This window comes from Mastacembelus armatus, chromosome 12 (genome assembly GCF_900324485.2).
Source record: "Mastacembelus armatus chromosome 12, fMasArm1.2, whole genome shotgun sequence".
NCBI classification, from domain to species: domain Eukaryota; kingdom Metazoa; phylum Chordata; class Actinopteri; order Synbranchiformes; family Mastacembelidae; genus Mastacembelus; species Mastacembelus armatus.
In genome coordinates this window covers 16,796,128-16,814,336 of record NC_046644.1, presented here as the reverse complement: position 1 = coordinate 16,814,336, position 18,209 = coordinate 16,796,128, and the positions used below count along the sequence as shown (strand labels likewise).

General features: G+C 37.7%; 1 protein-coding gene across 7 annotated transcripts in view; it reads right to left on the bottom strand.

Annotated features, from left to right (window-relative positions):
* LOC113124176 (disabled homolog 2-interacting protein) overlaps positions 1–18,209 on the bottom strand; it is a 105,054-nt gene that overhangs the window by 64,970 nt on the left and 21,875 nt on the right. For 4 of the 7 annotated variants that reach the window (XM_026296668.1, XM_026296666.1, XM_026296669.1 and 1 more), the window contains one exon: positions 1,148–1,269. In XM_026296668.1, the coding sequence (XP_026152453.1) occupies positions 1,148–1,234 (87 nt within the window). In that variant the 5' untranslated portion in view covers positions 1,235–1,269. Of the gene's footprint in view, positions 1–1,147; positions 1,270–12,502; positions 12,929–18,209 lie in introns of those variants that run through there. The other 3 variants (XM_026296667.2, XM_026296663.2, XM_026296665.2) reach the window with 3 other exon arrangements.

Genomic DNA, 18,209 nt, shown 5'->3' with positions numbered 1-18,209 from the left:
TTCAATCTTTCTCTATATATTTCTACAGCTACTCATTCATTTCTGGTCTGTGTCATTCAGTTAAAATTCTTTCCGTAAAAGAATAGGAAACATTTGTCAGAAAGACAAAAAGAAAACATGCACAGACTCACACACACAGCAGGCAACATATCACAGGTCCCAGAAACACTATTTCTGCAATTTCTAGCTCATCAAGCTATGATCATTTCATATGCGAAACTCCTAAAAAAAAGTTTAAACTCTTTCAGTTCACAGAAACACTTTATTCTCACTCTGCAGGTGGCCCAACACCAGTGGGATGAGCCCATTTGCTTTGTTATTTATTTATTTTTTTTAAGTGTGGGCTTTTACTAAGCCTGAGAGACATACCAGTTTATGTTGTACAGGAAGACATAGCAAGATTTTGTGTGCCGAAGATACCTGAGTGATAAAAATAACAACAGTAAACATGCTAAATGGGAAAGTATTTTCTATTTTTAAAAATAACACACCCATATAAATGCAGCACCTTGACAAAGGCTGAAGGTTTACATGAAGTTGGCAGATTGTTAGGAGCGACTGAGCACTGGTAGTGGCCCGGTTGGCCTAGCATCTCCTGTTTACAGTTCACTACTGGGTCGTCGTTTCCTCACTTATTTATTATTTATAACATGCACTGCTAATTCTTAATTAGCTTTAAACCGATGACTCATGGCAAAATTTTTTGCTTCATTATCTGACTGTTTACCTTTTGAATTAAACATGACAGAAAGATTACTAGACCTACACGAGAGCAAGACCATAGAGAGTGTGTATGTTTGAGCTATTGTACATTGTGTTACTGTGTTGTGTGTGTAAAGGTGCTGGAACGTGCATGTTAGCTTGAACCATATGAATATCATTTAGCATGAAATGCAATGAAAAATCATAGAGGATGTAAAAACGTAAAGGAGGAGAATGTGCTCAATATAAATCGAAGGTGTGTATACACCAAACATCAAAGGCCCCATTCCAACATTTGAAGTAAATGTGTTTCAGATTAATATAGGTCCATCTGGACACCAGACCAGGCTTCTGTAGCCTCCTAAGGCAAATTAAGGTGGAGTCAGGGTCACAGACAGAGGGCAAAATAAAGAAAGACAGAGACAATACATAAAAACACACTCACAGTACTCACGGTGACTCTGAAAGGTGTAGCAGCTGTGGATGTAGCCTCCATCGTAGGTGCAGTTTTGTCTGAGGAGCTGCCAGGCATGCTGCGTCGCCGTCCGGTCCTCTCTGGAGGAGACTCTGCAAACAGAAATATGTCTATTTAATGTCAAATTGGTCTTTAACTCCATGTTTTTGACTTTGAACAGAGCCAGGTAAGGGGTATGCCACACTGGAACCCCACCTTGAGTTTCAATGCCAAGCTAAGCTAATTATATACTGACTTGAGAGCCACATTCACAGGAAAGTAAATAAAACTGTTTATGCACACAGACATGACAGCAGCATCAATCTTCTCATCTAATAAAACTCTTTAAATGTATTTCACCAAATTTCATACTATTGCAGAGCGAAGTTATTGTGTATAGTGTCAGAGTAATGCACATCCTGTGTGACTGGCTGTCAGTATAGTATCACTCATGAAATTCCCAATTCACTTGACCTACCTGACTCTACAGTGTTGGAAGAATTAAAAGTACTCAAAGGAAATCCGGATAAACGCATGAGGGAATATATAAACTCAAAACAGAAACAACCTAGACAGACCTTCAGCCTGAGCTACGACACGGGGAGACAGAGCTTTGACAACAGTAGCAGTTGAAAATATGAGTGTGGATATTGAGTTGGATACTGGAACTTTTCTATTAAATATAACAAGTTTGAACTTTAGCTGGAAACATTCAAAGCAAAGCAAATCTGTTTTCTACACTACAGATAAAAGGCAAATGTCTCACAAGAACATGCTGAAGGAAAAAAAAATGTTGGCTCTCTCTTCGATTTATTTCATATTATTTGATTTGACTAAAAATGTTAGCACTGGACTGTGTCCTATTAACTGCTCCTCAATAAATATTGTATCAATTGACTTGGAAGTCAGGGTGTACAAGGCTGTTGATTTTAATTCCTGATTTTCCCATCCAGTCACTACTTATTAAACTTATCTGTATAGCTCTTTTTTTTATCTTATGTATGTCTGTAATTCTTTTTCTGAGCTTGGAGAGAACTCTGGTGTCAAACACTGTGCATGAATGCTGCAAATATGGACATGTCTATGAGGAATGTGAGTGATATTGAGTGTGCATGTCTCCACAGATTTCAGATAGCCATCACTGCTAGCTCAGGTACAGAAAATACTATCACCATGTTAGCCAGCTGGTCAACTAAAATAGCCCTAAAGGACAAATGAAAAGTTTAGTGTGTATTCTGAACATGTTAAGACATTTCACAAATCTGTTTAACAGGATGTCTCACCTAGATAAAAAGACTTTAGTTGGATTATACACTGAGGAAAAAAACACGTATATAACAGAAAATATGCATAACCAGGTCAGATATACTGATATAATCTTAGCACAATCACAGACCTTTGTGAAAATCACAGGGTCATGGTGTCACTCAGGCTGTGTGAGATTATTCAAATGAGAACTATAACTTGTCTGTAACGTTGGAAAGTAATGGAATAAAGGTTAGGTGTGTGTGTGTGTGGCAGTGTGACTCTATAAGGATGAAACTGCATTATGATGCAAATCCTCCTCACACACACACATGTGCACACACACACATTCTTCATTGTATGCATTAGGAGCATTCGCCTGCAGACTGCTGATCTCAGGATTTGTAATATTTCAAGCTATCAAATCAAAGGGGTAAACCTGATTAAAATAACATAAAACAAATAATGATTTTTAAAAACTTGGTACATTGCTTACAAACACACCTTTCAGGATTTTTTTAGATGTGGCAGAACCACTTATCGACAACTGTTTTTGAATTTTGCAATTGTAGTGATCCTGTTTGGGCCTGTCTCAATCAGCTTGTTATGTTAACATAAAACTGTGAGCACCACTCTTTACACAGGAAAAGAAGCAACATACAATCTAGTACAGCACAGTATTTTATATATGCATACAAGCAACATACACAAGAACACTTAGCAACACTTGGAAGTGTGTTTGTTAGTACTGCCCTTTCTATTAGCTTGTCAAGTTGAGCTGTTCTAAATTAGCTGTTTGCTGTTTAACAGGCTGGTTGACTGAATTAGTGCAGACTGTAATTGAAGAATGGATGGAGGATAGCATTTTCAGCTGTACAAGGTATTGGCTTGCATCCCAACCCACACATTACACGGCCCAATATAAACATAAACACAAAACAAACAGCAAAAACAACATGCTGTGACATGGAGCAGATGTACTCAGCTGCAAAATCAAATCTCTATAATTGAAAACCAGGCCTATGTGGATCTTCTGAGCTGCTATCTGTAGGTACAGTAAGGAGGACCTGACATGAAATCAGCTTATTCTCTAATTAACACACGCCCAGCTTTTCTTTGTTTCTGTATGTCACAGGTGAGAAATCTGGAACTACAAGAAATATATATAAATATAAATTAGATTTTTTTACATGAAGTTTAAACTTATCTCACAGCAGTAAATTTTATATCAAGTCTCAATTCCTCATTTCTGAGAGTTAACAAGAAGTGCTTGTGGCTGGCCTTTAGCTCTGGATGAGGCTTAGAAAACATATGCATTAATAGCAGCTTTTGCAGTTATAGAAGAGTATCAGAATTGTTTCTGTACCATCTTGGAGGATGTTTTGTGCATTAAAATCACTGGGATAATCAGCGCTTAGCTCACGGGACTTGGAAACTGAAGATTATTTAGTGGAGTTTTTCTACCATCTGACTCTTCATCTGTGACTTCACTTGCCTCACTTAGCAGCAGATCAGGATAAAATGTTATAAATGCAACATGATTCTAACTGCCATCATATTTATTAAAATTGCGTAAAATATTCACAGAGCATTTCAAATACAAAATTAAAAAATGTCTCACTTCCTCATTTTAAGGATGGCGATTTTAACAATGATGGGATTTGCTGCCATGACAACAAGTGATTTTAATGCGTTTGATCTCATGAGGAAATAGTGCTAATATTATAATATTATAATGAACACTGACTGAATAAAGTCAGCAGTATGACTTTCAGCTTCTCTTTTCACAAATTATTTCTGTGCTGTGTACCTTCACTGGATTTTCCCATTAGTCTGCTCCATGTCTTAGAAGAAATATCCCCACTTGTACACAGCCGGCTGCCATGAGGGACCCAAGAAAAACTCACGCAAAACAAGGACAGATCATTTAGTTGAGAACTAATTGCTAAGTAAAATTGTTGTGCACATGTCCCGTATGTTCACCATCTCCATGCATCTTTACAAACACATGGAAAATTTCCCCTTGCTGTAACTAGTGTTTCTGACTCTAACTGACAGCAAACTGTTAACAGAAACACTCAATAAAACCTAAATTAAAACACAACTTTTAACCTGACTCCCGGAGAAAAGGATCAAAGAGCTGTTTTGTAGTGCATGTGGTGGTGGCTCTCAAACTGTAAACACTCCTAATACTTGTTGACTAAGATTATTTTGTTATCTGAAAGTGTATAAATGTTTGGAATCATCTTGCAACCAATTTATAAGCTGTTGCTTCTAAAGGTAAGGAATCAGGGAGTCAGGCCTAGAGACCTTAAGACTGTCCATTGTATTAATAATTTCCTATTATATATGTATTACACACATATTATTTCTTAAGTACTTATGCATAAAAGTTTGGACACACTTTACCATTGAATTGAATGAGGAAGTGTGTTCAAACTTTTGACTGGTACTGTATGTTTTCATTATCATGGAACATCATTCTTGTACTCTGGGGTGGGTGGCCAAAAGCTGCACACTGTAGACAAGATGATTGCTACTTGCATTTCATGTGAGCACAAGAGTGAATGTGAGATATTGCTAAATGTGAGAAGATTTGAAGCCACTCTCGTGTAAGTATATTAAGTATATAGCTACAGACAGCAGGCTGACAGAGTAGATTGCACAAAGGCTGGAAGCACTGGGAAATGAATGGTTAGACTCACTCTGGTCTAAAAGTAAAAAATACCGACCAGCACCTCTGAAACAAGCTAATTAAAATGCTCATTAGTTACATTTTTCCTAAGAATAAGTACTTTGTGTGTGTTCTCGTACTATGATGTTGCCAAGCAACCAGCAGAAAAAAATACATGAAGCTCAATAAAGACTGTCATTTTGACTTTTATTTTTTTGTTTACATATAGATAAAACAAAGAAGATATACCATGCTAATTGTCTTTATAAAAAATCAGCAATGCCTTAAAGCTGGTGCTAAAAAACATTTCCTTCCTTCTCATTTTCTTTCCTACCATTAACATTTAGTAATATAGGTCACACTGCATATTTACTTAATGTTTCTAGGTATGCTCCATTCCAGCTAACTGTTCCTTCCTTCCAGACCTTTCCAACACAAGACATCCCAGCTTTGGAAATGACTGCATATGTGTGGGGTGGGGGAAGAGGTTCAAAGCTTCTCTTCGGTCTAAAAAGTGTGATATTCAATATTTTTGAACATTTTGTCAGATGGTGTTAAGATGAGAGAAACAGGATGAATATAGTATACTTGATTCATGAATGAAGTGAGCCGAGAAAGAGCATGCTGGGCAGGCAGGTGGAAATGTGTCACAGAAACTGTTAGAAGGCAGATTTGGAACTGATAGCATCTAATTAATCATCTAAGAGTGAAAACAGGAGTGGTAATGAACATTTTGGATAAAACATTGTTTTGTTTTGGCTGTTTTTATGATCTTCTACCACCCTAGGAACAAGCTGTGCTAAGCGGCCCCATGATGGAGGAGGAGATTCACAAAGGCTTTTCTAAGCATGTTTGTGCTGCACAGGATATTTAATGTACCTACAATCATAGTGGGTTAAAAAGAACATTTAGTATCCACACTGTCCTGCTGGTGTTACATTAATAATCATTCTGAGTGGGAGTGGAGTTTTGTCTATACCACTGAAAATGCCTTCAACTACTACATGTACTATTACATGTACATGACTGTTGTTGCAGCTGTTCCTGTGCTGTTTTGTGCAGTTTGCCTGATACATTCTTTCAACATAACAAGCTGATTGAGACAGGCCCAAACAGATTTGATCCTGTCATCATTGTCTGGTTGGGTTTATTGGCTAAATCTGTCATAATTTTTTATTGCAGTGACAATAGACGACTATCATTTAGCTCCAGTTCAAAGTAACTTCTGGGGTTTTCTTGTAAAAACAAAAGTTACATTACAATGTAATGACTAATGACATTTGTAATGACATTACAAATGACTAAGACTAACCAAAATAAACTGGACTGTTATTGACTACTCTTGCTACTTACTACTAATTGCTTTCATTACAAGACCACTTGAATTTCCCTTCAGGGATTAATAAAGTTTATCTTATCTTTTCAACTGTTTATTATCAAAACACACACGTGTATTCTTGATGTTGCAAAAACGTTTGTCAATCAGTGCACCAGCATGAAACTGCCTGCAGGAGCACATATCACATCTGCCATGTTCTTCAAGTTCACACACAAGATGCAAAAAAGCATATACTCACAGACATCAAAACATTCCCCTGTGGTACCTTTAACTACAACATCACATGAGGTTAATCTATACCTTAATCTGTCCTTATTTTAAGTGCAAATGAAGGAATAATAGCATCTTCCTAGACTGCTGTTCTAGACCACCCGGTAAATGTAACTGTTATTGTGATGTAACTTTGTCAGGTGGTACCTACTGGAGCGTACAGCATCATTTTAGAGCATTTTCACTAAAAAAACAGCTGCTCTTCATGGCCAACATGATGATGGTGATAGTGTACAAATGCAGAGCAAAACAAGAGGATGAAACACTCTACCAGGAGTTTTTTGTAGAGATATTATTAGTTCCTAACTAAAGACTCATATCAAACACATGTAGTTATTTGATCCATTGAAAATACTGATCACAGCTGAATAACAAGTTAAAACAAAAAAAAAAAAAATCCAACCTTTGATTACTAAGATGATGAACAGAGAGCATGACTACTACCAATAGTAGCATGCCCTGGCCGAGACTCAAACCTACTACCTGTGTAACCCTAAGCTCAACTAGCCATACCCTAACCTAAACCAAGTCGTCACCCTAAAATTCAATGATTTACATGACGGGGGCCAGCATTTGGTCCTCATAAGGAAGAAGGAGTCCCTACAATGTGAGAGTTTAAACAGATTTTGGTCTCCACTGTGTGAGTAATACATACAGTGGTACATATATATATATGCACACACACACAATGGGCTGATGAAGTCTGCACCAAAAATCACAGTCTGTCAGGCTTTGTTTACTGTGTTCTTTCTATCTGGAGGACTATTTTCGCTCGGTCCACCCTGCCTTTTATCCTCCCTTCTTCACAAATACATCACTTTTCTGTTTTTCCCCTCAAATACAAGAGAACTAGAACTTGTCTTGACTGACTGATAGTGATGCAAAAAGCTCCATCTGTCTCTGGAATATAAACTGTGAATTAATGTCAGTCAAAAAGCAATATGCCAGAAAAGATTTTTTATTCATTTTGTCTGTAGGCATAGTCTCATTAGTGGTATATCTGACTCACAGCTGGATAGGGATCCATGTAATGGAGGTCACAATTGAGGCCCAACTCAGGGACATATGGGTTTGAATTATCAAGCTTTATGCCTTAGAATAAAACATGTATTAGTGTATAACAGAACCAGAAAAAGAGAAAAAGCGAGTGTTTCTATGCATGTACACAGAGGCTAGACGCTATTGACACTGCAGTGTGAGGATGGCACAGTTCTTTTGACCCCTGAGATGTATTTGCTCATTGAAGAGATGGGGTGATAAAGAGGTGCTGCTCTAGCTTCTTGAAGTGACTGTGAACACGAGAGAGTTAAAACAGATTCATTTCAACCTATGACAATCTCAAATACAGTCGATAGCCACTGGAATTTCTTCTCACATCTCTCTCTTAAGATGCGTGCTGGCAATACATATGAATCTATCTATGAATTCACATTAAAATCGAATATGGAGTGATTCTCTTGCTTTGTGAAACATACCCAATCACCAGTAAAAAACAAGAAGCAGTATTACAGACCTCAGCTAACTTAAACTGGATCTTTTCCACAAACACAAGAATTCTATAATCAACTTTGTTCGAGTCATACCCAGAGAGAGAGGGGCTCTACTTCATGTTTAATTTGGCACATGCATGCCTTTGTCTGCACTCTGTTACGAGAAGCCAGAGGAGAGGGGTGGAGGAAGAGAAGAGTATGTTTCAGAAGAAGGAAGTTTGTGTTTGTGTAGGGGGTGACACAGAAGCAACATTCCTATGACTGCTGACTGAGATCCTACTAACTTCAATAACATCCACTTGCATACACACAGATATGAAGCAAACACCCTATGCTGGCTTGGTGTCAGTTGATAATGTTATTTAATGATATATGAGAGCTCTGAAAAAAAATGTTCCTTAAAAACTGAATGCACAAAGCAAAGTCAGAATGACAAAGTGGTAGTTATGCTTATAATTTCTGCATGATTGTAGAGGTGTTTTTTTCATTGTATAGTGTGATTATATTATACCAAGGCCCTAGAACTCTAACTATAGTGTGGGCTGTGCTATTTTCAACCAATTTTGCAAAGTTCAGAAACGAATGTATTTTTTCTTGATTATTCTTGTGAGCCAGACAAGGTCAACAATGGCTAAACAAACGAAATAAATGTTGGAAAACCAAACCATAAATTTCATTCCACAATTCATTCCTGTATTATAATCAGCTCTGTGTATTCTTGCACATACTATTTGCTGCATGTTGACAGACTGTTTTCAGAGTGCGCTATTGCAATAATACTTCCTGAAATCTGAGTGAGTTTCTATGGATTAGGCGAATTAGTCTGCACCTGTCTCCCTGTTATTGGACTCTATAGGGTGTTCAGAAGCAGTGCGTCATCTGGCCCATCTCCATGATTCACCAGGCTGAGGGAAAGGAGTGTAGACACGAATGCAGACTCCAGAAATGAGAAAAAGATCAGAAAGTGCTCCTGAGGTTAAATATTGAGATGGTGTGAGAGGTTCTGGTGGTTTAACTTCACTGCTTGATTTCTATATTAGCTTTTGCTGTCCTCTGGGTCATGCTTTTATTTCCCATTGTATGATTGCAAGAACAAAGTAATTACATTTTTACTTTGCATCATAATACAGCACTGACAAAGTAGATGGAAAACACTCTTACTCCATGTTAATTGTTACAAATTTATTTTATCTCATCAATTCTGCAACCTCATGGCCATGTACAGTATAAATTGGGTTAGCCTATACTGCTTAAAAATGTCTTTGTGTTACTAAAGTGTGACCTTAATCTCAGAGAGGATGTTCAGGCACAAACTGCAAAAACAGATCAAAGGGCTAATGTGTTTTACAGAAAACAGGAAGTGATTCCACTGGCAATAAAGTTACGGTCTGAGCTTGGCACTGCTTAACTTTTAATCTCTCCTTTTCTCTTTTTCTTGTTCATTTTTTAAGTAGATTAAGAAGTAATACACAAATTGTTAATACAATGTTGGTTCCAGACTCCATGTTTAGGTGTTAATGTGACCTGGGCATCTGGAACTGAGTCACTATCAGTCTGTGGTGTTGTCTGAAATCTGCTGGCAAAAACTCTTGCTTTACTATTAAGACATTATATGGTTTCCCTCAGTTTCTGCTTTGCTTCTGTTACTGTGTGATGAGCTTTGTGTATCTGGTACTTTCAAAGAGTGCCTGAGCAGTCCTACAAAACTGGAACATTTCTTTTCAAATAGACTTTCAAATTTTAAGTGTAACTATTTTAACATATTTTATTATACTGGGTAGTTCCATATTTTTGTTCTGGAACTGTCTCTAGTTCCTATCACCACTAAACTTCCTTTGCTGAAGTTTCTTCCAGTTTTTCCTTCCTTTTCTTTTTTGTTTTGTGTAGTTCTTCCTTGTTTTAAGAGACTGTTGTAACCATTGTTGATATGACTGTGCTATGCAAAGACTTAGACTTCAGACCTGACTTGTCTTCCCATCATGGGGCTGCCAAAAATCAGTTTTTGTACAGATATACATGTTGACAAATTAAAACTGTTATCCTTTACGTAAAAACTATGCCAATGAAGATTAAAAAAAAAAATAGGCAAATGATGACAGTATTCCAGCCACAGGACAATTAAGAACAAAGTTTGATTTAATCAAGAGTCTCAAAACATGCCAGCGCAGCATAACAAGTCAGATCAGACAATACCAGTGTCTCTTTCTCTGCCACTCTCACTGAGATAAGCGATAATTTTGTATGTAAATGTCACCAGGCCCAACAAAAGAAGGGGAAACAGATCCAAAGTGACGTGAAGGTGAACTGGACTGATATAAGATTTTCCATTCACAGATAATGACGCATAGACATGCACACACAGACACTGAGAAAACAATGATACATGAGCTCATTCAACGGCCAACTGACCTGTCCCTGTAACAGAGTACACGTCAAAAAAAAAAAAAAAGGGCTTACAGTAATTTCCTCAGGATGAACTCTCATATCTGTTCATGGCCATGGTGTTAACAAAACTACCATATGCTGTGGTGCTGGACCTCTCAAATGAGACACATTTTAGCAACATCATACATCATCTACTGTAGCTCCAGGCACATAGAACTGTTTACTGGAGAGTGTGTTTTCATATCAACAAATTAAGACAAAACATTCACGATGCGCAATACAGATAAAATCTTCTAATCACTGTTTTTTGACCACATCATTTCATGTCACAATATTGATGTATTGATAGAGTACCTTTTCTAGACACCAGATGAATGTTTGTTTTGGCTAATCCAGTATATTTAATACCTCACAAATCCAAAAATCCTGAAAAACAACTAGAAAATCAATCCGGCCTGAATTGGAACATCCTGTGCATTTATATGTACTTCAATACTCATTACAGTTTTTTTTTCTGTAAAACAGATTTTATTAATGCATATCAACTATCAATGCATACGAGTAACTAGGTTTGTAATTGGCTTTTACAGTGCAAGCACCCCTCACAAATACATGCATGATAAAAACTTTTATTGGCCACAACCAAAATTTCTTTTATCTATGTCCTATGAAGTCCAAAAACAAGTTGCTACTGGTCTGCTTTATCTAGAAACAAGCTCTCTGTTCCCATCTACATCACTACATTTATGTGTAGTATGTGAAAGTTTTTGTGAGGGGAGCTTGCATTGAGCCGCAAAGATCAAGGCAAAGTGTGGTGTGTGTTTCTTTGTATATATGCTCAATTGTGTGTGTGTGTGTGTGTGTGTGTGTGTGTGTGTGTATGGGGGTTCTTTTGAGAATTGAATTATACAGCTGGGAGACTTCAAAGAACCTCTTTTATCAGCTGGAAAACCAAAGTGCAGACATACAAACCAGTCACCTACACATCTAGTGAAGCACCTACACGGGCTTTGTCTGTCCTAAGATTGAAGACTAACCACAATCAAGTTACTTAAAAAATACATACTGCTAGCAAGATTCAATTTCAGAGAAAGTGAGTTTGATGCTTTGCCTAAACAATCTGCATCTGGAGTGTCTGCATCATATCCACAAAATTAGAGCAACAGATATGCAACAGTCATCTACTTAATATGTTGCTTGGCAGGAATTCACTTCGAAGAAAATCAATAGGCTGAAGATTTCAGTGATGACTTTTCTCTCAATTCAAGTAACTTGAGCTAAGCCTTAGGGGCAGACTTATCACTATAACCTTGCAGTTCAAACACTGCCATCAGTAAGTACACCAGTACTCAGAGACAGAAAAGCAGAAACGTGAAAAAGAAAGGAGTGCTTGAGGACAACTAGTAACAGAAAAAGTAGTAGTTGTTTAGTAAAGAAAAGGAACTGACTTAAAGCAAACACACTCAATATTTATATCCAAAGTGCCTGACCACAGTGGAACTCAGTAAGTTCACACTAAGCTGTGAGGAGTCGCGGTGATGGTGCTTGGTGGCAGCATCGCCTTGTGAATAGTAACAACAAATTGTCATCTTACTCTGTTTCTCATAAACACATGCACATGAGGAAAAATACACCAGTGCAATGCTGTCATAGAAAAAAGCAGCTGGAACAGTAGTAATGAAACTAGCTTAGAAAGGGGAACTATACTCATCATGGTATGTCATGCTGCTTCACAAAATGTAAATATAAAAGAGAAATTCAAAACCCATTACAAATATATACTTGCTAATCAGAATCTGAAACAGACATTGTCAGATTATTTTTGGTCCGTTATAGACTATTTGTTTTTTGTTTTTTTTAATCAGCTACAGCTAAGGTGGAATATACAATGGTGGCATAAAAGTGCTGCATGGTTAGCTGTTTTTAGCACTAGTATTTATTACCCCTGCTGGCAGACGGTCTGGTGCGACTGCGGGACCGGCTTCGCTGACGCTGCAGCCCGGACTTGCCCAGGAATCTGTAGTAGTATGAGGGTCTCCCAGATCCCTTCCTACTGATCCCAGCCATGGTGAATATGGGCTAGGTTCCACTGCGGAACCCACCAACAACAAATTCTCTCAGTAGCACTGAAAAAAGGACCTCCTCATTCTGGTATCAGTGCTGATAAACTCTCGGCAAAGTTCTCATGGAGTGGTAATCTCAAACGTCACTTAAAAGTCCTCTTGCAGACACTCACATGTAGTGAAATTAACGTCCTCAAAGACTGTTGGGCTCAAATCCACTTCATCATGTAACAATTTATCATTAGAGAAAGAGAAGTTTAAACCATCAAACATCCTCTTCTGTTCAATAATTGTGTCCTGTCTCACACACACAGACTTCTGCTCCACCTTTGAACACTCCCCCTCAAAGTTTCCCACAGCCAGATCCCAGAGGCACAGTGCCCGGAATACTGTTTGAGTGTGTATCCTGAATGACAGGAAAGCTGTTCCTTTTCCCAATGCCAGGGTGCATTAAAGGAATTTTATACACAGTGAGAAAGATAGCCCCTCTGTTTTGTGAAACAGTAAAGGAATCTCTTGAAACACACTAACACACATCTAAAACCACTATCTTGAACTCCTGTGATGGTGTGTGTGTAACACAGATAGAGAAAGAGTAGCCTGTACTATGTTGTAGGGAACAACAGGAGAAAAGTTTGGGTTGCAAAGAAAACATGTTCAGATAAGGGCTTCAGTGGAATGGAGTTAACCAGACAGCTATCAGAAATTTCAATGTTTTACTTCCTGCCATCAAAGGCAATCTGTCACAGACTTACAAACAAGACTTTATCTACTGCAATAAACAAGTCTGACTTATAACACATGTCCCTAGCCCTCCACTGTTAAAGACTCCTGATCCAGTCACAGTCACGTTCCTGGTTTTACAACTTAACCACTTTAATTTGCCTTCCTAAGGAAGAAAGGCATGGCTGGGAGTGACAGCCTATCAGATGCAGATGTAAATAAAGTGTTAAGAGTGACAATGAGCCAATCACAACATGCTCTGAAGGAAAAGGTCAAGCAGATGGACCAGAGTCCACAATGACACACATTGAAAGCATATATGTGTACAGTAGGATTAAGCAATGTTGGTTTTGACCCTACAAAAACATGATGTATGACAAACAAAAGAACTATTTAAAAAAATTATCTGAAAAAAATGGCCCTGAATTATTTAATTATTTAAACTGTATTGTAAGTAGTTTATTATCAAATGTTGAATTTCATGAAGATCTATAACATCTGAGGAAGCTTCACAATGCCAGATTATTTTGGGGAATTAATTTTGAACAAAAAGTGAGAAAGTGTTATTAGTGTAATAAATGCCAGTCAAGTGATTCCTCTCCAATCCATGTCCCAAGTTATGGCTTTCCTGTCTGAAATTAACTCTCAAGCCACAATGACACAGGCCTACAAGGGACCCATCAAAATCCAGAACTGAACTGTACATCAGTCAAAAATGGGGACAGGGTTCAATAACAATATATATATATATAAAACTAATAAAAAATAAAATGACTAAATCACAACTGCATCGATCAAAGCTCTCTAAAACGTCCAGTCAATGACACTTGAATGAAGTTACTTTGAAAAACAACTGAGTTACCATTAGTAGCCACAATGTTTTGGTTGGGAAACACAGAAGACGTGGAAAGAACAGACCCTCAAAATTCACTGCAGAAGTCACAGAACTAACCACACTGCCAAACTGAACTTTGGCAAGTACAGAAATACAACAATGTCTACAAAGTTGTCAGAAAATAAAAATGCTGATATATGAACAAAAACATACAAAACAGAAACAAACATGCGTAATCATAGTCTAAGGAAATAAAGCTCAATTTTAACCTCTTTACAAATCAACATCTCCTCCATCTCCTAAAATGAATGAATTTATCTGTTGATTGGACCTAATCAGAGTTTTCCACTCATACCATCATAGTCTTCCTCTGTATTATATTTCCTTCCCTCTATTGGAGCATAGATGTTCACTGGGATGGTGCTTGTTGCTAGTGAGAGCAGTGGGGACAATAATACTGTATAGAGTACAGTTTTTTTTTTTTTCATTACCTCAGCCCATAAACTCCCAGTGACAGACTGCAGCAGTGTGTGTATATGTTTGTATGTCTCTAACATAGGCTTTACTATTTCTCCAGTCCCACAGAGAGTATTTAGTCAGAACATTAGTAGGTATACAATACTCCAGAGCCAGAGCCTCATGCTGTGTAGCAGGCCCCACTGCTGCTACTGGGGACATGAAAAACCCAAACAACACTTTTTTTTTTCTTTTTCACACTCATGGAGAAACTACACACTGTGTGTCTAGGATTAAAGACCGAATCTGTTACATTAGACAAATTAAGTTTACAACTGAACTCATATGGCTAACAGTGAGTGTTATTCACATACACAAAAGGTAACACATGTTTTACTTACAATACTAACTAAGTTGCCCTGCCTATAGAATAGTCACTGTGGGAATAGCCACCTACAATGAGTTGCTTTTAGACTGGCCAGGAGTCTATAGACAGGTAGACCAGAGAATCTGGGTTATGCAGAGTTCATGCTGCTGCTCACCTCCCATCGCTTGACGACAAAGACAACAGTGAGCAGTGAAAGGGTCAATAAAACGTCAAGAAAAAAAAAAAAGGTAAAGTAAACCACAGGCCTTTGTTTTAATGTGAATGCCAGCTGTGAACTTTTGGAGTGTGGGATTGAACCCAAGGACTGCTAATTGGCAATGTCAAACAGCTACATTAGAGAAATGAAGAAAATGACAAACAAAAAAACAGAACTAATAGAACTAGAACAAAACAAGAACAGACTTATCTTTCCTATTTGAATGAGAGGTACTGTATACAGTTTAAAATGTGATCAGGTCAGATATCAGGATACTCATTAAGGTATAAATTTGCTTCAAGTTTCTGAAAATTTGGTTCAAAAAAATAGTTTAAGCTAAGGAAAGATGAACATTAGAATGCTACAAATCACGATCTATTTGACTAGAATATATGCCTACATATTCCTTTAACACATGCTCAGTGTTGCTCTAGTTTGAACCACAATCTCAACATCCAAGTACATAAATATACACAGGCACTGAAACACAACAGTGACTAACAAAGCAAAGAAATGTCTTATGGAGATAGCAGATATATTGCAGTAAATGAAAATAGACCAAAAACCCAGAGAGTCATTGAACCTGTTAAGCTACAAAACAATGCATAGAAATGTTGGTGAAGCATCCTGCTGAGAGGAAAACTGAACTAATTCCACATTCAGACCAAACAAAAAGACAAAGAGAAATGTATCGATTCCTAACACGGGGTCACTCTATTGTCTCTTTGTGGATATTGGCTTTCACACAGAATGTGGCGCATACTTGCTATTACACCTGAAATAGAGCCATCCATTAGAGCAAGACACTTCATAGGAAGCCATGGAGATCACTGTGTCCTGAAAAAACAGCACAGCAGCATGTGATGAGAAACTATAATTTAAGGACTGAGAGTCTGGGCAAAACTTGTTTGTCTGGAAATGCCAAAAAATATTAGTATCGATTGTGTGTACTGGATAAGCCAAAACTGAAATGTACTCCTGCTTGAATCTTCCTCGGAAGATAACCTGGTTTATTATATATAATAAAGTCACTACTGCTTTGGTGTAAATAGTAACACACAAATACTTCGGACAAAGTGTGTAGTCTTTTTCTCTCTGTCTCTCCTGAAAAAGTAGAAACTTTATTATACCCTGAAAGATGGTCGGGGTTGGACCTAACAATTATATGTATCAGCAGTTTATTATATCAACTACTAATTTAGTCTATAAAAGTAAAACTGGTCGTACTTCAATCCACAGATGTTCAATTAATTAACAAGCAAGCCACAAAAGCAGCATATCCTCACATTTAACCTGCTAAGAAAAAGCAAATGGTGCAATGTTGAAAACTATTAATCGATTACCACAGCAGTCACAGACTTTTTGTTATTCGAGTAATGAATTAATTAACTGTTTCACTGCAGATAAAAAAAACTACTCATAATGTACCTGAGTCATTATCTTAGAAGACATGAACACACTTTAAGACTGGCCAACATCTTTCACTGTCACAATACTGACCCCTTCTGGAGAATGGATTAATTTACAACTGATGACAACAGTACTCAGTTATGCCATTTTAAACTGGCCTGATGTTGCTGATGGTTTTACCAAATGCAAACACATAAGATGCACAGTGGGAATTGGGTCAGGACACACAACAAAACCATACTGAAATATGTTACATCACTGTGTAAAAAAAAAAAAAAAAAACTAAACTAAAAAGCCTCATATCTTCTTCTCATCCACAGCTGTCTTGTTGGAGTTAGCCCATGGTTTTACAGTCACACTGGTCCACTTTAATATACCATGCTGAACTATAACTTTCTATGTTTACGGGCAACTGTGAAAACATGTTCAAATCCTGCCAGCAGCTGAAGAGAAGACAGCAGACTAAACGACTGATGGATTGCTGATGTTTTAACTTGTAGATGAAAGATACGTGTGTCCAAATGTTAGGTTATTATTGATGTCTGTATGTGTAGTAGTAGTGTGGGTCACTTTTTAAGACACTTAGGACTAGCATATCTTGATATCTTATACTATCTTGAGATAGTATTCCCGCTGCTTTAGTGACAAACTGCTGCCATAGTGTCTTTTTTTCATGCTGTATTTTTAAGCCTTCCACTCCATCTAAGTCACACAGGAAAGACCAAATTGTAGAATGTCCCATCCCAAGCAGAACTCATTATATATTATATAAGAGTAGAGACAGAAAGAGAACAGAGCAGTCTGTGTGACACTGCTGGTCAGAAACAAACAGATATTCAGGGAGGAGGAGGAGAAGAGTGGGTGAACTCTTTTTTTCGCCATGATTAAAGGAATAAAGAGCACAAATAAGTGTTAGGGAGGAAGAGATGAGAGAGGCCTCGCTAATGAAGCAACCACTTGAGACGAGCACAAAAGCACTCTGGAAATGTGTTCTAACGTAATATCAGATGTACAACAATTTCACACGTCTATTCACGCATCAAGCAGCTACTTTTGTGCATTTCATGTACTGTATGTCCAAACACAAACATAAGCCTAAATATAGTCAATATATTCAGAGAAAAATCCATCCATCTAAGAAAAAGGTAACTAGGAAATGTGGTATTTTTGCTTGAAAAATAACATGATTATTCAGAGTGCTGGCCCACACGAACCTGTCAATGTGATATGTCAGCACATTCTATCACATGCTTTACGCTGTTATTCCCATATGGACTAACACTGGCTGTCACAGTGCAAACACACAGCGGGATCATATGATGCACAGAACAAAGAGACAATGTCAGGATTACAGTGTGAATAGCCCACATTCTGCTGTTGACATTTAAGCAAATGCTTACAAAGGGAAATCTGTTCCAAACAATCCTCTGTAGATGCAATAAATAAGCATTGGGCTTGCAAACACACTGAGGCCAGTAAAACAACACACAGGAGAAAGGATCATATACTGGTGGACACACTCTAGGTGCACACAAACGCACATTTGCATACTGATCTCCACTTAGGGCAGGAGAATGAG